The sequence below is a fragment of the Beta vulgaris genome, chromosome 9, assembly GCF_026745355.1.
Source record: "Beta vulgaris subsp. vulgaris cultivar EL10 chromosome 9, EL10.2, whole genome shotgun sequence".
Lineage (NCBI taxonomy): Eukaryota > Viridiplantae > Streptophyta > Magnoliopsida > Caryophyllales > Amaranthaceae > Beta > Beta vulgaris.
In genome coordinates, this window is record NC_079210.1 from 4630060 (window position 1) to 4651460 (window position 21401).

Genomic DNA, 21401 nt, shown 5'->3' on the forward strand with positions numbered 1-21401 from the left:
AAAACACCCACCGAAATTCTTTTTCGCCGACTACCCACTTATGATTATATACTTTTCTTTACTAATCTTTCCTCCACCGCTCCACATACATTAGCACCTCGTTCAACTCCTTGTCTTTTCTTGGTTTCCCGTCCAACCATAAAGGGTACTTGTGTCTTGACTTATCTTCTCATAAAATTATCATCTCACATCATGTTACCTTTGAAGAAAGCATTTTCCCATTTGCTTCAATTGAGAAATTCCAAAAAAATGACTATGACTTCCTGGATAGTTGTTGTCTCCTCATGTGATAACCTAACTTCTTTCTCCTGCATCTCCTTCGGCCCACACTCCTACAACCATTACTAGGCCTCCTCATGAGCACAGTTCTCCACACTCCGTTCCCTACTCCTCTACTGAACGGGACCTGGTAACCTCTACTACTCTCAACCATCCGAACACCCACCCAATCCACCCTTCTGCCCTTAATCCCGTGGCCCAAACTTCTAGGCCCATTCCTCCCTCACCTGGGACCCTTGCTCCCCCTAATTCGGCACACTAACCATCTCATCCTATGGTTACTCGAGCCTAACTTGGGGTTTCTAAACCCCAAAGTTCATTCTAATCTCTCCACTCCATACTATTTCTCCTATACTTAAAAGCCCAAAACTTGCCTTGTTTGACCCTCATTGCAATGCTGCCAAGAATGAGGAATTTAATGCTCTTATTGAACCACATACTTGGGATCTTGTTCCCAAACCAGAGGGGGTGAATGTTATTCATTCGCTACGGTTGTTTCATCATAAATATAGGGACACATGTGAACTTGATCGCTATAAGGCTTGCCTTATTGCTAATGGTGAATCTCAACAAGGCGGGGTGGATTGTGATGAAAATTTCAGTCCAATTTTTAAACCTGCCACCATTCGCACTGTTGTGAGCATTGCTATGGGTAAGAATTGGCCGATTCACCAATTAGATGTCAAGAATACTTTCTTGCACGGTCCTCTCAATGAAATTGTTTATATGCATCAACCCCCGGGGTTTGTGGATCCCTCTGCTCCTACTCATGTTTGCCGCCTTCGGAAGTCTCTCTATGGACTCAAGCAGGCTCCATGGGCTTGGTATCATAGATTCGCTTAGTTTTTGTTGCATATTGGTTTTATGTGTAGTCGCATTGACATCTCTTTCTTTATTTATCATCATATATCACATAGTGAATATTTGTTATTATATGTCGATGATATTGTGTTGACTGCATCTTTAGACTCTCTCAAAAACCGCATCAATGATATGATCAAATTTGAGTTCTGTATGACGAATTTGGGGAAATTGAGCTTCTTTTTGGGGATTTCCGTTCAGCGCTCCACGAGTAATATGTTTCTCTGTCAAAAGAAGTATGCTGAGGAAATCATTCACAGGGCGAAAATGAGTAATTTTAAAAGTGTCACAACTCCTGGTGATACCCAATCAAAACTAAGTGTTGAGGATGGTGCACCAGTCCTTGACAATTCTCTTTATCGGAGCCTTGCATGGGCTCTCTAGTATCTCATCTTCACTCGACCTGATATTGCATATGTCGTTCAACAAGTTTGTCTCTTCATGCATGCTCCTCGTGACCTTATTTCAACGCTCTAAAGCGCATTATTCGCTATATCAAAGGCACTCTTGATAATGGGTTACACTTGTATGCATCTTCCCCGAATAAATTAATCTCTTATACTGAAGCTGATTGGGGCGAATCACCCGATACCCGCCGCTCCACTTCGAGGTATTGTGTCTTCTTATGAGACAATCTTATCTCTTGGTCTGCTAAACGACAAGCCACCCTCTCTTGTTCAAGTGCTAAAGCTATATATAGAGGTGTTTCCAATATCGTTGCTGAAACTTGTTGGTTGCAGAACCTTCTTCTTGAGCTTCATTGCTCTCCGCGTAAGGCCACCCTTGTTTATTGTGATAATGTGTCTGCCATATATTTAGCCAGCAATCCTGTTCATCATCAGCGCACCAAGCACATCGAGATGGATATTCATGTTGTTCATGAAAAGGTTGATTTGGGTCATGTTCGCATCCTTCATGTTCCCTCTCCTTATCAATATGCAACCATCTTCACTAAAAGGGCTTCCTCGATAACTGTTTCTTGACTTCAGATCCAGTTTGAGCATCCGGCCTCCTCCTGCTCCAACTGCGGGGGTGTGTTAGAGAATATATATTAATATCCTCTGTTTATATATTATGTGCATATGATTGTGATCTATTGTGTAAATATAGCAAGTGTGGATTCTCATAGTAGAGGTTGTAATGAAACCTACATAATGTGAATGAATGAGAAATCCCAGTCAAGGGAAATTACACAACTTACACATTGGATTGTTGTTTGGAACATTCTAAACCTTGTATCTAATTAGGTTTATCAAATTTTCTTCCCTTCTCAAAGAAGAAGATAAATATGTTGCCAACAAAGTAATCCTTACTTTTGAGGAAGTTATACTATCATGGAATTAAGGAGCAGGGTCGGCCAATGGCCTGTGCAAACAGACCATCAGCACAGGGCCCCGAAATTTTGAGGGCCCAATTCCCAAATATTACAGCCCAACTTTTAAAAAAAATAAAAAAATTCTTCCAGTTCTTTGTCTTCATTCTTCAATCTCGGTGTGTAAACTGCAAACATGAAACAAACCACGTTCTTCTCTAACTTCCCCTAATTTCTCTTTCCAATTTTCAGAAATTTGTTATCTTTTAAAAATCTTCTAAATTCTTAATTTCTCAATTTCTCTTAACAACTTCTTAAAATTCTCTCACTCATTCCTTATCAACCGTTACCTAGAATATGAAAATATCAATTATGATTTCTCCATTCAATCTTCAATTAACGGCTTATTTTTTCACTCTTTATATATTTTTAACTCATTTATATTTTTTCATTAATTATCAATTAGTTCTCAGACAAAAAAAATCGAAATTCATACCTTCAAATTTTTGTTAATTTTTGATTTCTGGAAATTTGGAGAGGCAGAAGAAACCAGATTCGTGAAGTCGAATCGTGATCCGTGAAGAACTGAATATCTTATGTTTCTAAATATTCGTGAAATTTGCGGTCGAAGTGAAGAACAGAAGATTCGTGAAATTTGCGGTCGACCGTCGAAGTCGAACTTCGAAGAAATTAAAATAGAGAGATGAAAGTATGAGACAGGTGAATCCTAAATTCTAAATATCTACACTAATTATTATTCACTAGTTATTCGATTGTGTTTATCAATTATCAATTTGTTGTGTTTAATTTTTGGTTTGAAATGGTTGGAATTTTCTTACAGTAACTCATGGACATTTGCTTCATATGAACTTGAAGAAGACGATTAGTACTGTACAGCTGTACTAGTCTACTAGATGTGGCTCCCCTCTAAAATAAAAAAAAAAAATTCTACTAGATGTGGCACAGTGGCAGCACCGCATCAGGTATGAGTGTATGACCATATGAATTGTTACTCACTTAGTGCCTTAGTGGCTTTATAGTTTTATATTTTCAGTATATGTTCTTTGTACTAGGAGTAGTATTATATGTTTTAGTAGGTAAAATTTTGTGTAGTTTTCAGTTATGTTCTTTGTACTAGAAGTAATGTTTTATAATTTTAAGGATTAATGGTATTGTGTATATTTTAATGAGATTTTTTTCATTGATTTTTTAGGTTGAAATTAGTGCTTAATAATTGATTAATTGAGGAATATTCATCACAAATTGGAGAATTATTGCTTAATTGTCAGGTTTTCGCTCGTTTTTTTCACTTTTATTTACGTCTTAAATTGTTGATTGTGTGATTTACACTTTAGTTGTTTTTTTCCCATGCCTCCTAAAACTAGAAAGTATGAATCTGGGCATGAAAAACGTAAGAAAAAAAAAGGCTTGAGGAGTTAACTCAATCCCAAATAGGAGCTCTTGATAAATTTATTATAAAAGAGCCTCATATTCATGTTGATAATCAAAATATTGAGAAGATAAATGATGAAGTTCTTGAAAATGAGGTTACTAACGAGAATGTTGATATGGAGAATCAAAATGTGGACTCGAAAATAGAGGTGATGTGCCTATTGAAAATGATAATTTGGATAATCAAAATGTTGTTTCTAACAATGACTATGATGAGGATGTGGAGTATAATAGTAATGACAATGGAAAGCAAGAAACCCCATTTGAATCTTTGTTTGATATATTTGATCCAAGAAATTGGGATGCCCCTTGATTCTAAAATGATTGATGTATTAGTAATGAAATGTCCTAAAAAAGATCTTTCTATTATTGTGAAGGGTCCTATAGACAAATATTCTAGACGATTTACTGCTAATGCATACACTAGAGTTTTATCTAATGAAGAGAAGTGCGATAGAGATTGACTTATCTATTCAAAAGAGCTTGATAAAGTATTTTGTTTTTCTTGTAAGGTTTTCAAAAGAGGGATTAGTAGAGGTCAATTTACAAACAAGGATTTTATATTAATGATTGGGCACATATTGGTGAAAGACTGAGATAGCACGAGACAGGCATGTAACATGTTAATAATATGGCTATTTGGTATGAGCTGCGTTTGAGGCTAAATAAAAATGAAACTATAGATAAAACAACTCAAAATCTAATTGAAAAAGAGAAAGAGCACTGGAAGAATGTTTTGAAAAGAATCATTTCAATAGTGAAATTACTTGCTAAACATAGTTTGGCCTTTTGGGGGTTCTAAAGAGTAATTGTACTAAAATAACAATGGTAATTTTTTTGGGTTTAATTGAAATGTTAGCAGAGTTTGACCCTATTGTTCAAGAACATGTAAGACGTGTTATAAATGACGATGTTCACTTGCATTATCTTGCCCATAACATCCAAAACGAGTTAATACTTTTGCTTGCTTGTGCAATAAAAACTGAAATCATTAAAAAAATCAAACAAGCAAAATTTTTCTCCGTGATACTCGATTATACACCCAATGTTAGCCACCAACAGCAAATGTCTTTGATAATAAGATATGTTGATGTTTCTTCAAATTCTCTATTAGAATTGAGGAATCTTTTTTAGGATTTTTAAATGTGAATGATACAACTGGTCAAGGACTTTTAAAGTTTTACAAAGCGAGCTGAAAAATCTTAATCTTAACATATTTGATGCACGAGGATAAGGATATGATAATGGATCAAATATGAAAGGAAAACATCAAGGTGTTCAAAAGAAGTTTTTAGACTTTAATCCGAGAGCATTTTATACTCCTTGTGGTTGTCATAGTCTTAATTTAGCATTGTGTGATATGGATAACTAATGTGGTAAAGCTAAATATTTTTTGGAGTTATTCAACGAATTTATACAATTTATGAAAATTCTACTAAAAGGTGGCAACTTTTGAAAGATAATGTAAAAGGATTGACTCCAAAGTTATTGTCATCCACTCGTTGGGAGAATTGTGTAGATAGTGTTAAATCTATAAGATCTCAAATGTCAGATTTTAGAGAAGCTTTACTTGAAGTATCAGAAAATGATCTTGATTCTACAATAAAAAGTGAAACTAAATCCTTAGCGACAAATGAGCTTGGTGATTTTGAGTTCTTAATGGCAATAATCATTTGGTTTGAGATATTATATGCAATTAATATGGTTAGCAAGCTCTTACAATCAAAAGATATGCTTATTAATAATCAAAAGATTTTCATGTATACCAAACAACCACTAGATCATAACCTATAATTTGACCTCCTAATCAGGATATCAATTAAATTAAAAACAACTAAAATAATCCATTTCTAAAGTATGTATATTTGGTGTTTGTGTGAAAATGCAATTTTATTTGATTGAAAAACTTCATGGTCTCAATGAAACAATTTTTTTCTTATGGACTATACATGTCTATTGAACCAGTCGGCAAAGGTGGTGGTCCTTTAAGGATTTAAGTTGCCATCTAGTTTATCAAAAACCACTTTGTAAATAACCTGAAAAATGTTTGGAGAAGGTTTTCTTGTGCATAATTAGTTGACTTTCTTGCCTAAGCTTATTCCTTCAACTTTTCTAGAAAGAACGAATATAGATGGGTAAATTGAAAGTAGGAGTTGACAAAACTTTAGTGAACCTATCACAATTAATAAATATAATGGAGATTAATTTCATGATTCATGAAGTGCATGTACTCAAGTCATAATGACAAGGGTAGTGGGATTTTTGTTCCCAATTATAGGAACCTAAATCAAATTGGGAGTGGTTGCTTTGTCTACTTCCCTTGCTTGCTTCCCACTTAATATGGATATAGATTGAACCACATCACTCATTATTATTACTCTATTTGAGTATATATCAAGCTTGGTATATTCTTTTCACTTTTAACATGAATTGAATGATATTCATACTAGCATTTTGCTCATCCTTGTAGTGAGGATTGACTATATATTCAATGAAAGTGATTTTCTTTACATTTTCCTCCCTTAATCATGATTCTTACCCTCTTTGGAATTTTGTCAATTCTCTCCATTGTCAACAAATTAAAGCTAGAAAGTCAATGAGCAAAACTATATTTTGTATACATTAACATCAATGAAATTACTGTTTGATTCTATTGTTGTTATGTGCTGTTTCCCCAATAAGTTATCATAACACGCAATTATTATGAACCTGGTTAGAAGAGTTTGTCCAACCGACGAGTTGATACATCATCGTTTTTTTAGATGCACATTTGATATATTTATTGTACTCACCAGAAAGTCAAATGTAAGTCTTTCCCCTCTTTAGTATCTATACAAATATATTAAAAGACGTACATGAACAAGAAACTGTGTCACGTGACACTCTCCCTAGGGAATTTTAGTACATGTAATCTATGTACAATAAAAAAATTTAGAAATTGCATAGTATAGGGGTTCGATCCCGAGATCTCAATTACATATACGAAAGTCTTAACCACTAAGTTGTATGTAGTGTTATTATCATAAAGTATTATATTAATAAATGAAATTTTTTTCTTACTCGGGGGATAACCCGACCCTAATAACTAATTAAAAAATAAAACCAAGAAGACAAACAAAAATAGAGGAAAAGTTTTTACATAGCAATCTACTTGCTTAACATCTTTATTGTACGTAAATTACGTAACTGAAACAATGAAGTTACTAATAAGATAGTAATTTAATTTTTTTTTTATTATTAATTGTAATTTAAACTCAAGGACCATATCATAATCGTTCTCTTGCTATAGTTTCAACACAATTATATAAAAAATTGGGGTTGGTTTAAGTGGTGAGTTTTTCTATATTTCCTAGCAAAGTATAGGGTTCAATTCCTATCCCAAACATCTGATTGAGATTTAAGGGGCAGAGGGAGTTAGGGGGTATATGACTTGTAATGATAGAAGTAATTATGAAGATAATTAGATAATCGTATAAAAATTGAAAATAAAAATATACTGAAAAACTAATCAGATATCAATTGTTTTTACAAATGTAATTGAATTGGGTCCTAGGTGGAGAAGTTATACAGGTACTCTTGAACTCTTGTTAGAATTTTGGGGGAGGGGAGTAAAAAGATTACATTGTAATACTTTAATAGCATGGTACTGTTCAGATAATCATGTTAGAAAGGAGACATTGTTTGGTATTGCAGGGAAAGATATGCACAGAATATATTCCAATAAGTGCTCTCTGAACCAAATGCAAGAAAAAGGTGCATACAGAATTGGTTCCCATATCTTCGTTTATAACTAATATGGGACCTTATCTCTTGTGTATCTTTTGAAACGATGCAAAAAAATTTTGTCCTCGTGAATTCGATGTTATTAAATCAAACATATATAAGTATCTTCGAAGCATATTGATGTTAGAAGTAACTTCATTCATTCTTTATTAGGTGTAGTATTTCGACTTTTACATACACTAATCATATATTTAAGAAGTTGTTTGATTATCTTAATGAGAGTATCAACTTTCTAAAACAATTAATTAGTGTACAAGTGTGGGAATAATTGTGTGTTAACCTGTTGTAGGTTAACCTGGCATTCAATATATATAGTGTTTATAATACAGACCTATGACTATGAAAGTACCTTTCTACCCTTTACAATATAATATTATCCCTTTACATATAATATTATCCAATACACCCCCTCAATCTTTACGGGGTGAAACAACGGATAGATTGGTACGGTGTTTAGTAAACAAGTCAGTAAATAGGCCTTTAGTAAAGATGTCGGCAACCTGAGACTGTGTAGGAACATGTCGAACAATAAGACCTCCCTTGGCAATCATTTCTCGAACAAAGTGATAGTCAACATCGATATGTTTGCTACGATCATGATGAACTGGATTAGCAGTGAGATAAGTAGGAGAAGAGGAAGAACGGTTGAGAGAGAAAGAGAGTGAGAGAGAAAGATGGCTAATGTCAGCAAGAAGTTGCTTGAGCCAAATAGTTTCTGCAGCTGTGTAGGCAATTGCCATGTATTCAGCTTCAGTGGAGGATTTGGAGACAGTAGGTTGCTTTTTAGAACGCCAGGAAATTAAATTCTTCCCAAGAAAAACAGCATAGCCAGTAGTAGAACGCCGTGTGTCAGGACATCCTGCCCAATCTGCATCAGAATAGGCAATAATAATAGTAGGAGAGCTGCTGCTGTATAAATACAACCCATAATCCAAAGTGCCCTGCAAATATCTGAAAATTCTTTTCACAGCATGAAGGTGAGTAGTACGAGGAGCATGCATAAACTGGGACACCATATTAACAGCATAAGCAATATCAGGACGAGTCATAATTAAGTACTGCAATTCACCAACCATACTACGATAATCTGTGGGATCAGCAAGAAGTTCTCCATCAAGCAGAGACAATGTTACCCTAGAGACAACAGGAGTGGTAACTGGTTTAACAGTATGCAGATGAAATTTACGAAGTAAATCAGAAACATACTTATATTGGGACAAAAATAAACCAGAAGGAGTACGCACAACCTGCACACCTAAGAAATAATGAAGATCCCCTAAATCCTTCATAGCAAATTGAGAAGAAAGAACAGAGATGAATTTGGCAACAAGAGGAGGACTACTACCAGTAAGGACAATGTCATCAACATATAATAGAAGAATAATGAGATGACCACGATATTTGAGAGTGAACATAGAAGTGTCACAACTGCTGCACTTGAAACCAATAGATAAAAGAAAGTTGCTAAACCTGGAGAACCAGGCCCTAGGAGCTTGTTTCAAACCATAAATGGACTTTCTGAGACGACAAATATGAGTAGGTTTAGATGGATGAATAAAACCCGGAGGTTGACGCATATAAACCTCTTCATTAAGAAAACCATGAAGAAAAGCATTTTTGACATCTAACTGACGAATAGACCATTTAAGAGAAACAGCAATAGTAAGAACCAAGCGAACAGTAGTAGGTTTAACAACAGGACTAAAGGTTTCAAAGTAATCAATACCTGCCTGTTGATGATTGCCAAAAACAACAAGTCTGGCTTTGAACCGCTCCACAGAACCATCAGAACGATATTTAATCTTGTAAACCCACTTACAACCAAGTAAATTCTTATCATAGTTGCGAGGTACCAACTCCCAGGTGTCATTTGTAATCAAAGCATTATATTCATCTAACATAGCTTGACGCCAACGTGAGTCTTTAGATGCTTGTTTAAAATTAGTAGGTTCAGACTCAGTTATATCAGTTTTTAAGTTCATGAAGATTTTAGGCTTAGACACACCACTTTTTAGGCGCGTAACCATCGGATGATGATTAGTGACGGAAGACGAGGGAGGAGGGGTGATGGGGGGTGACACAAGACCATGCGACGATGAGTGGTCGTGGGCAGACGTTGCGGACTCTGTGCAAGCGGGGGAGCCAGCCAGTGCAGAGTGGGGAGACGACACACAAGGGTGAATGGGCGAGGCGACTGAGCCAGCGTGCGCTGGCGAGGCTGCTAAACCAGTATGCGCTGGCGAGCCTGTGGAAATAGCGTGCGCTGGCGAGGCAATGTGCTGGGAAGACCTGGGCGAGGGGAGGACAGTGCCCGAAGACAAAGCACGAGGCACAGCAGAGCTGGGTGAGGGAGAGACCGGCGCAGGGGAAACAGACACGTGGGTCGACACGGAAAGAGGCACAGGAGCCGAGGGCAGCTCAGGTGTGACATTCGTGGGAGACCAGTCAGCAGTCAAGACACTAGGAGACGTGTAAGATTCATGAGATACAGGACCAACCAAAGCACGATATGGAAATTTATGTTCATGAAACAAGACATGACGACTAGTGTAGACTTTCTTGGTAGTAGGATCAAAACATCGATACCTTTTATATTCCAATGCATATCCAATAAAAACACAGGTTTTAGATTTAGGTTGCAGTTTGTGATTTTTAGAGTCCAGAAATAAAGGAAAGCATTCATATCCAAATGTTTTCAAAAATTGATAGGAAGGAGGACGATGAAATAATTTTTCAAAAGGAGAAACACCCCCTAAAACCGAGCTGGGTAATCTATTGATAGTGTAAGTGGCAGTATATGATGCATCAACCCAAAATTCCGCAGGAAAGTCAGAATGAATAATCATAGTACGAGCAATCACCTTAATCTCACGTAAATATCCATCTATAGTCTGGGAAGCAGTCTTTTTAATACGTGTCAAACGACCCTTTAATTCCATTGATCGAGCCAAATCTAGTTTGTAAACGAGTCCAAATTTCCACAGAAGTAGATAAATCATGCACATCTACAAAAACATCCATAGAGAGTGTGGCAAAAATCCAAGATTTTATTTGTTGATCCATACGCAAATATGCATAGAACTGATCATTAGGAATAAAAACACCATGTGCATCAAGAACAGTTGCAGAGGGAATACTAGCAGAACCATCAACCATACCAAGTAGATTATGGGCAAGTAATAAACAAGTAATTTGGGTTTTCCATAATAAATAATCTTCAGGAGAAGAAAGAGTAATCGTTACCAAATTACTAAGATTAGGGGCCGAAATCTGAGGAAGACCGAAGAAAGACGGCGCATTGGCGTGGTATGGGTGGCCGGAATATGGTGGGGCCTGCTGTGAAGGTGGCTCGGTCGGGTGCACAGCACCGGTGAGAGGGATAGGCGACTGGGGGTTTGAAAAACCAGGAGGAAATCGTGGGTGGACTCGCGAGGAAGATGCAGGGCTTGGCATCTGAATAGGGGCGGTCGACGGGGTGGCGTGACCTGACATGGACCAGCCGTGGACATTCATCGGCGGAACATGGCCGGAGTTGTCGCGGATGGGCGACGGAAGTGGTGCAGCAGCGAACAACGACTGCGAAAGAAAAGAGGCAGCGTGTTGCTGCAGAGCTGCGCCCGAAACGACGGCGGCGGTAGCCGGTGCGGCGAAGAGCGGCGCCGACAGGATGGTCGGAGCGGCAGAAGACAAGGCCGACGGTGGCGGCAGAGTAGCAGCGGAAGGCTGAGAGGACGCCATAGCCAGGTTCTTGAAAAAAAAAAAAAAATACCGATGAAACCAAAATTTCGGTAGTGGAGGTTTTTTTTTTTTTTTTTTTTTTTCTTTTAGGAAAAAAAAACCTAGGCTCTTGATACCATGTACAAGTGTGGGAATAATTGTGTGTTAACCTGTTGTAGGTTAACCTGGCATTCAATATATATAGTGTTTATAATACAGACATATGACTATGAAAGTACCTTTCTACCCTTTACAATATAATATTATCCCTTTACATATAATATTATCCAATAATTAGTGACTAATAAAAAATATCAAAGTAGTGCATCGATGATTTCAAAATTTTTATTTATTATTCTTCGTATGTACCAAAAGATGGCAAGTCTTGATGATACAAAATTATGGTACAAAGAACATTTTCAAAGACTTTTATCATTCATAATCTTGAGAGCTATGTATAAGAATTGAAATTATTTCCTAAAAATAGAATGAAGATTATAACCGATCTATCAATAGATTATGTATAAGTTGATATATGCTATTAACGGCTTATTATTTCGACTTTGAAATTTAGTTAGTGATCGAAACATGGTCTTAATGACTATGTTAAGCATTTTTCCATTATAATTTCACTTAATAGGGTTCCCGTATACTATGACTAGGGAAACAAATTCCACTAATGCATGTCGTATTACCCATAACTAGCTTGATTCCTGAAATCACGTGACAGTCGCATTATATGGCTATGATTTGGGATCGAATTCTACCTATAACATTATTTTGAATGTATGGATAATGGGCAGCAGATCACTGTTGGAGGTTGTTCACTTCATTGATTCAATTATCTTTTTCTCAATAATCCTCCTTTAGGGTTGTCAATCATTATAACATAAGGAAAGGGAAAACTCTCCCAAGCTTTGTGAGAGAAAAGAAGTGAAAAAAGGTCATAAAATTATTCGTTCTAGTTATTTATTGCAGCCCAATTTGTAGAAATAAGTGAACATATTTTACTCCTGAATCATGATCTTATACATAAAGACAAAGTCCTAAACACCAAACAATATTGAGCACCTTGTTCGATTTAGCTCATTTGGACATTTACTAAACGTATTTAGAATATATATATCGGGTTATTAATTTCCTTAACGAATTAATAGGTTAAATTCGTGCTTTTACAGGTTCATGGCAAAGATATGGACTCCTTCGCAGCCCTAGTTAACCTTTTACTAGTTCGATAGATTAAGGGCATGTTCTCTTCGGCATAAAACAATTGAATTGAATTGAACTGAACTGAATTGAATTGAACTGAACTCAACTGAATTTAACTGAACTGAAATGAATAGTAATATTTGAGAGTAAAAGTATTGTCCAAAGCCGAACTGAACTGAACTGAACTGAACTGAAAATAAGCTGTAGAGAACATACCATAATTAAGAGATTATTTTTTGCAACACATTGGGCCAAAATTATAACACCAAAAAGAAAGTTTCAAATACTTCTCAAACTCAAATTCCAAGTAAAAAAAAAAATATGTCGAGAAACAAGAATAAAGAAAATAGAAACAAAGTACCTTAATTATTATCCAAGATCATGAGCTAGAAGAATATACAGAGACTACATACACCAACCAGCAGTTTATAATACTTCTTAGTTTTTACATGTACTCGTGTATATTGTCATTTGTTTTTTTTTTTTAAATCCCCACTCCTCTACTATTGATCCACTAATAAATTAAAAAGAAAAAAAAAGGTGTTCTAATTGTATAAATTTTTACATCAAAATTGCATAACGCATACTGTCACATATCATAAGATGATCAATCTCTGAAGTACTTCTGACCATATCTCCAGATACCCATATCGCATCACTTGCGTTGCCATGGTGCTGCGAGAAGCAAGAAAGGATGGAAAACGGTATGCGAAAGATGGTAGAAATAACTGAAAGCCCGTTCGAAGCGTGCCGCGAGCTTGTGCTTCGGTTGATGTCATGAGGAGCGCCATATATAGGCATGCCAGAAGCATCCATGCTAATGTTGCTAAACATGGTCTCATCAGCAACCTTAGGGCTCTTTCTTTTAGTGATCATGTGCTGCCTCAAAGCTGCCAGTGTACGCAACATTTTTATGTTTTGTTGGGTTTAGATTTGATAGAACCTAGTCCTAAGATTCTACAAACAAGATTTAATTTGTTGAAGAAGAGAGAAAAATGTGTATGTTTAATTTGTGAGAGTGAGGAAGAAAGGGAGAAAAGGAGAGTGAGTGTGGTTGGATGGAAAAGAAGGGGGAATGCTTCTGCCCTTTTAAATGAGTCGTCTCACTACCTTTTTTGTCATGTAATGGCAAGTTGATAGTGGTGGTGGGTCTTTTGCCTACTTGCTTGGTGCTTGTGACCATCATAGAAGCTATGGAATGGACCTGTCTTTTTATATTTATGTTAACTAAGATTATTATATTTAATGACATTATATAAAGTATAAACATATGCATTATTGAATTAGCTAAATAAAGAGTGGAAGTGAAAGTTTGTCTTATGTACTAAAAACGTGGTATCAGATGCATATGGTGATATGAAAAACTTTTTATATACTCGCACTCCATGATTAAAATAATTAGAAAGCATATCTTAATTCTTTATCTTAACTTCACTTATCACAACTTATTTTCCCTAGATTTATGTTATCCAAATTGTTTGTTTAGAAGTGTAACTCGTTATTCTCAAACTCAACTTATCAAAACTTATTATTGTTTTTTTTTTTTTTTGATAAGTAAGAGATGATTATATTTACTTCAGAAAACAACCATTACACTTACACCCAAGAATTCCTCTAACAAACAGAGGAACAGAACAAGATAGAACACCTTACAAGGCTTCAAACCATTCCTTATCTCTAAGACTCGTTTTCTTTGGTATAACATTCCTGACTCTACATTTTACTATCTCCTGTATCTTCTTTACAGTATGATCAACTCTATTTACTTTACCAAGCCATAATGCTTCATTGCTAGCTTGCCATATCATGTATACTGCTGCTTCAACAGCAGCACTTTGCACCAATCTTTGGAACTTGGTTCCTCTACGTCTTCTACTTAACCACTCAACAATCCGCTGGAGTGTTACCTCCTGAGTTTTCAGATCACACCATCTCTTTACTGCTATCATACATTCTCTACTGAAATGACAATTAAAGAAAAGGTGGTCATGGGATTCCACCTGCATCCCACATAATAAGCATGTATTATCTGCACAGATCCCAAATCTAAACAGGTTTTCTTTTGTCTGTAATTTGCCTTGCATAGCTAACCATGAACAGAACTGATGCTTGGGTAAACTTGTTCTCCCCCTGATTACCTGACGCCACTGGAGTCTCTCATATTCACCTGTTAACTTCCCATAAATCTCCTGTATAGAGTAGCTCTGATTTGCTGAAACTGAGCAACAGTAAAGAGTCTCTTCAACTTCTCTTTAACATTACAAAGCTGCTTCCAATACCAGCTACATGTGGTTTTTGGAACATAATCCCACCAGGTTCCCTGCTTAATATATACATTGTGGACCCATTTCACCCATAAGTTATCAATCTTCTTTTCCACAGCCCAGACATATTTACCAAGAGCTGCTACATTCCATAGGTAAATATTCCTGATACCTAAACCCCCTGCAGCTTTAGGAGTGCACACTTTGCTCCATTTCACATAACCTGGTTTGGTGCTGTATGAATCTCATGACCATAAAAGGCCCTGCAAATTCTCTCAATGTCTTGCATAACATGTTTAGGGATCACAAACACTTGTGCCCAGTAGGAATGCATACTTAGAAGCACAGAATTGATTAGCTGAACCCTTCCAGCAAATGAGATGTTTCTAGTCCCCCATACTGGAATTCTAGCTATGATCTTTTCAGTTAACTTCTCACAATCTGCAATGGATATCCTCTTTCAGCAGATGGGGACCCCCAGATATTTAAATGGAAGGAATTCTCTCACAAAGCCAGATATGTCAAGGACCCTTTATATTTCCCCACTTTCCATACCAGTGCAATATATGGCAGATTTTTGCGCATTTGCTTGAAGGCCAGAGGATACAGAGAAGAGTTTGAAGCCTCTAAGTAGTAATAGTATGGACTGAAAATTCCCTTTACAACACAGTAGTATATCATCAGCAAAACATAAGTGTGTAAGGCCCATAGGAGCACACTTAGGATGAAATTTGAACCCTGGCCTTTCACTCACTTTCTTTAAAATTCTTGAAAAGTATTCCATGCACACCACAAAAAGCAAGGGAGATAGAGGATCCCCCTGCCTTATACCTCTCTGCTGAGATGCAAAATAACCATGAAGGCTACCATTTATCATTGATGAAAATTTAGGAGATCTGACACAAGTCATGATCAAATCAATTATCTTCCCTAGAAAACCTAACTCTCTCAACATTTCCTCCAAGAAATCCCATTCAATAGTGTCATAGGCTTTCCTCATGTCTATCTTCAACATACACCCAGGGCTAGTTTTGTTCCTTCCATAATGTCTCACTAAGTCCTGACAGATCATAATATTGTGCATGATGTATCTACTATGCACAAATGCACCTTGATTCTCCATGATAATGTCAGGAAGTATCTCCCCCAGTCTATTACAAAGCACTTTTGTAATGCATTTATAAATCACATTACTACAAGAAATAGGTCTATAGTCCCCCACATGACTAGGGCATATCACCTTAGAAATAAGGGTGATTGTAGTTGAATTTACCTCCTTTAGCAATCTTCCATGAGTAAAGAAATCCACCACATCTGCAATGACATCAGGTCCTACAATGTGCCAACATGCTTTGTAAAAGTGACTTCCAAACCCATCAGGCCCAGGGGCCTTATCACCATGAATAGACCATAAAGCCTGTTTCACTTCCTCTCTAGTAACAGATCTTAGAAGATTTGCACACTGCTGAGTATTCACAACAGGCCAACACTGAACTATGCTTGTTTTCACCTTCTTTCTCTGCTGAGATTTATCACCTAACAGATGGTGGTAATAATCCAGAAAAGCCTCAATGACTTGATCAGGCTTGTTCACCCAATTTCCTACATCATTATGAATGCCAAAAACAGCATTCTGAATCTGCCTTCTCTTAATACTTCTATGAAACAGCTTGGTGTTCATGTCTCCATCTTTTATTCATGCTGATTTTGCATTTTGTTTCAGAAAAGACAAGTAAGCTTCATTTGCACTTTTGTGCTCTTGAGCTGCCTCAGCTTCCTGCTTTCTCAATTCAACATTACCAGGTTGTTGATGAAGTTTGACCTGACAATTCCTTAGAGCTGTTGCAATTTTAAGCTCCTTTGCTTGAAGATATGTGAAGCCCTCTCTATTCAATAGCGTTAAGGACTCTTTCACCTTTTTCAACTTCTGAGTGAGCTTAAACATAGGAGTGCCAACCACTTCTATACTCCAAGACTCCTGGATTATCCTCTCAAAATTTTCAGCATGTTTCCACATATCAAAATACCTAAAAGGCTTCTTACCAAAATTCTGTTGTGGGTGTGCAGTCAGACCATAGGGCAGTGGTCAAACTCCCCTTTAGGTAAGAAGTTTGCCTCTGTAGATTGATAAGCTTCCACCCACTCTATGTTACACATGACCCTATCAATCTTGGAAAAAACCCTGGTATCTTCTCCCTATTTATTTTTCCAAGTGTAGAAGCACCTTGTTGCCTTCATGTCATCCATGTTACAGCTCTCCACACACCTCCTAAAGTCTGCACATTCACTTGCTCTAATTGGAGCACCCAGTCTATTCACCATATTCAGAACACAATTAAAGTCACCCATCCAAATCCATGCTACATTATTAACCCTTATGCTTTTTAGATCCTCCCATAATTGCCTCCTACCTCCAGCATCATTGAATGCATACACAAAGAAACATAGAATTCTGCTTGGCCATTAGTAGGCTTAACATAACAATGCACTAACTGGCTAGTACATTTGATAATGTTCACATGGAAGAAATTTGGGTTCCAGAACATAATAATTCTACCCCTTTTTTGGAATTGTGAGTTTGAAGTAAAACACCATCCATGACATATATTTAAGTAAAGGTTTCCCATGTTGCTAACCTTTACTCTTGTTTCTAAGAGGCTAACTAACCCTGTAGAATAGTTCTGAATAAAATTCCTAACTACTTTATGTTTTACAGGGCCATTTAAGCCTCTTATATTCCAACAGAGGACTTTATTCATGAGAATTTGGAGGGTTCTCACCCCTCCCAGCTTCATTCTCCACAATTTCACACATAATTTGTCCTACTGTCACTTCATCTTTTGTCAGTGCTTGAAAGGAATTCATAGTAGTCACAGGTATCACCTGTGTTGGGACCTTCCTTATGGACTTCTGACTCACCAAAACTTATTTTAATTCCCATAATTGAAGTTAATTTAACTTACTTGAATTTTCTTGAACTTGTTTTTAATACTTACGTTGTTTGAATTTCTTTTAAGGTTAGTTGAAACACCATGAGGAGAATAAAACTTTCACACTTCAAAGTTGTCCTAGTACGAATATTGTTGAACTAAATTTGAACATCATCATCAGGTGTAGATATAATAAAATGATTCTTTCTTACAAGAATTAAATTGAAAGTGCTTAGTGAGCTATATGATCAGCGATCGGCTCATAGAATTGATTTGTCCAATAAGTAGTGGTTTTGTCTAATATAAAATCATCTTATAGAAGCTTTTCTTCTCTAAAATAAAAATAAAAATTATTGTATTTTTACCTAATTTAGTGTCCTATTTTTTATATTGCATTGTTTTCTTTTTTTTATTTTTTATAACAAGTACAAGCAAAGACAAAACAACACTAAAACAAAAGGTAGATTATGGACAAGGTGAACCTCCGACCTATTTACCTTTTTTATTTCACAAAATAGAAAATCCGGCATTTTGCTTTGACATCATTCATATCAAATAACTCAAATGGAACATGGTCATTCGTTCAGTGGTGAAGAAGAGTTAAAGAGTCCGTGAAGATTCTAATGCTTGAGATCCCTTTCTTCGACGCTTCAGACATATCCCTTAAAAGAGCAAGACTTTCCACTTAGCTTGTAGAGCAGAAGAAGTGATCACTTTGTCATTACCTTCCAAAACTTTTTGACCATTCGTGATCCCGACCTACCCAATACCATACATTGCAGACTTCACCTTGATAGGTCCCCCATCTAATTGAGTAATCATTAGAGGGAGGGGCTATGGAAGTGCGTGTGATAGAATTTGACTATTTGAATTCGCTTCTTTTTTCCTCCTCGACCAGTAGAAGATTCATGTTAGACATAATTGAAAATGGTGAGATGTCAACACTTCTGAAGATTACATTATTCCTATGGAGCTAAATAGCCCACATAGTGGCTACAAAGTACCTAATCCTAGTAATGTAGCTGCCGTTGATTTTCCAGAATAACTTCATCAAGTCATTGACCGGAATAATGCTATCAATGTGGACTCTTATCCCAAAGGGCACATACCCCCAAATATAGGATACGACCTGACAGTCTTTAAAAAGATGATCTTCTGTTTCTTCATACTTGTTACAGAGCCAACAATTAGAACATATTTGAATATTTCTCTTTCTTAGATTACTAGTCAGGGCGAGCCCCGGTTAAGTAACATCCATATATAAAATTTCCACTTTGGACGTAAGTCAAGGGCCCAAAATATATGCTAGTCCTTCATCATTTCAGAAGAAGAATTCAATTTCTCGGATATGCTCTTTAACTTTAATTTTTTTTTTTTGGTAAAATGTAAAAATATATTACTAAAATCAGTGAGAAATCACCATCAATAGAGAGAACACCACTCACTATAACAAGCCTCTACTGAGAAACAAAACACTTACAACACAGAAAGAAAAAAAACAACCTACTCAACAAGAGCAGAAAACCAATCAGTGACAGTAAAAGACCAAGCCTCGGACATTCTAGTTTTGACTCTCAAACATACATCATCTTTGATACATTTAACAACTTTGTCAGGCATCACCATAGCATTGTTCAATAACGAATGATTCCTAGCTCTCCAAATGTGATAGACTGTAGTAGCTAAGGCAGCATAACAAATTTGTTGTTGACGTTTTGTTCTTTAACATCTCCCCCATTCCTTCCAAGTTGTGTACATGCATTCATCATTTTCGACACTAATATGCAACCAATTCATGATAGGCACAAATGCTTATGTTGTAATGGCATCTAAAAAATAGATGCAAACACCCATCTTGACCAGTATCACACAACAAACACTGCATTGTACTACAAATTAAATTCCATCAGCCATCAAGCGTTCTCTTGTCTTGATTTTTCCAAGAGTTATAAGCCAACATATGAAAGCATGTTTTGGGACATTTAGAGGACTCCACACCCAGTTGTGAACTAGTACGAAATTAACGATTTTCGTCGGACCTAGGACCTACAATTGCTTCGGACTCGGCTTAGATGGCACAAGTCTCGACGCAAATGGGGAAAGGAGATCTGCGTCGAACATGGAAACGACGCAGTTGATGAGCTATTTGCGTCAGACACGATGCAACATACGATGCACATGATGCCTCTTCCATGCATACAATAGTCATTTGCGTCAATCATCTGCGTCGCATGCAGCGTAACAAGCGATGCAAATGGCACACATCTGCGTCACACATCGATCTGCGTTCGACACAGATGATGAATCGAACCAATTCCTAACAACACTCATCTGTATCGCACATTGCAAGCATGCGACGCAGATGAGTGTTGCCATGGCATGCCAGCAGCCCAACCTCACTCATTTGTGTCGCACAGGTCACAACATGAATGGCCATCATCTGTGTCGCATGTTATGCCATGTGCGACGCAAATGATGAGTGTTGCCAAGCCATGCCGGCAACCCAATTCACTCATTTGCATCGCACGAGGAACAACATGCAACGCAAATGGCCAACATCTGCATCGCATCTTGTTCCTCGTGCGACGCAAATGAGTGTTTTTTGTTTTTTTTTCAGCTTCATATAATTTTTTTTTCAGCTTCATATTTTTTGTTTTTTTTTCATATACTAAACCTTAAACTTCAAAACTAAATGAACATTACATTAATAAATTATGAGCAAAAAATTCGGCAGAGTCTCCTTTGTAATTTGGACAACCCATGAAATCGTTGGAAAAATTTTGCATATATAACCAAAACCTGTTCCAGTACATCTCAAGCAAGCAACCAATATTGCAATCAAGCGACCAACAAGGTTCAATCAACAAAATATTGACCAGCCTACAAATACATATACTAACTAGTTAGTTTGCTGCTTTGACGATCGCTACAAAGTATTTTGCAAAAAGTTCTTTGAGTTCGTCGATCTCAGTTATGAGTGGCTGAGCACTTGGTGGAAAATCTTAGAAAGATATGAAATTAATTAATATACTTGAAAATTCTATAATTGTAAATAACAAATTTACGACATACATATACCTCCTGTAAATGATTTGAATCATAGTGCAAGCGGACGATTTCAAGCATGTATCTCATCACGAAATAGCCGCATTTCGCTCCTCCCGATTGTTGAGCACACTACACCAAAATTAAGATATATATTAGAATCGGAATAAAATCCTAAATAGAATTATAAAATGTGTATCAAATACAAAAATCATAAAAGTTTTACCGGCATAGTTATGCAAGACAATTTAGTTCCTTTATTGGATCCTTAAAGGCGCGTGAAACTTGAATATGCACTAAGTATAGAAATTGTGTAACAATTAATTACTATAAACATTTATAATTGTTTAAAATATCATAAAATGCATGTAAAATAATTAACATGTATAACAACTATGAACTTAACTATTCAGCGTCATCTTGATAGCTAATTTTCTATCTCTCTGGAGCAAATCAAATATATCTACCACTTTCTTAGATAGAAAAATTACAAGAAAAATCCAATGTTTCCTAAGGCATGAAGAAAAATGTGACACTCATATAACCACA

The 21401-nt window shown here is 36.5% G+C and overlaps 1 protein-coding gene and 1 long non-coding RNA gene across 2 annotated transcripts; one reads left to right on the forward strand and one right to left on the reverse strand.

The window, feature by feature from the left end:
• Positions 1-2235: 2235 nt before the first annotated feature.
• On the forward strand, positions 2236-3639 carry LOC125493388 (uncharacterized). The gene is made up of 2 exons (XR_007269938.2): positions 2236-3172; positions 3294-3639. It is a non-coding gene; the product is annotated as an uncharacterized LOC125493388 (long non-coding RNA).
• A 9312-nt stretch (positions 3640-12951) lies between these two features.
• On the reverse strand, positions 12952-13683 carry LOC104883274 (hypothetical protein). Its single transcript, XM_010667761.3, has one exon. It carries the CDS (start codon positions 13520-13522, stop codon positions 13175-13177), a length of 348 nt encoding a protein of 115 aa, XP_010666063.2. The 5' UTR covers positions 13523-13683; the 3' UTR covers positions 12952-13174.
• Positions 13684-21401: the final 7718 nt, after the last annotated feature.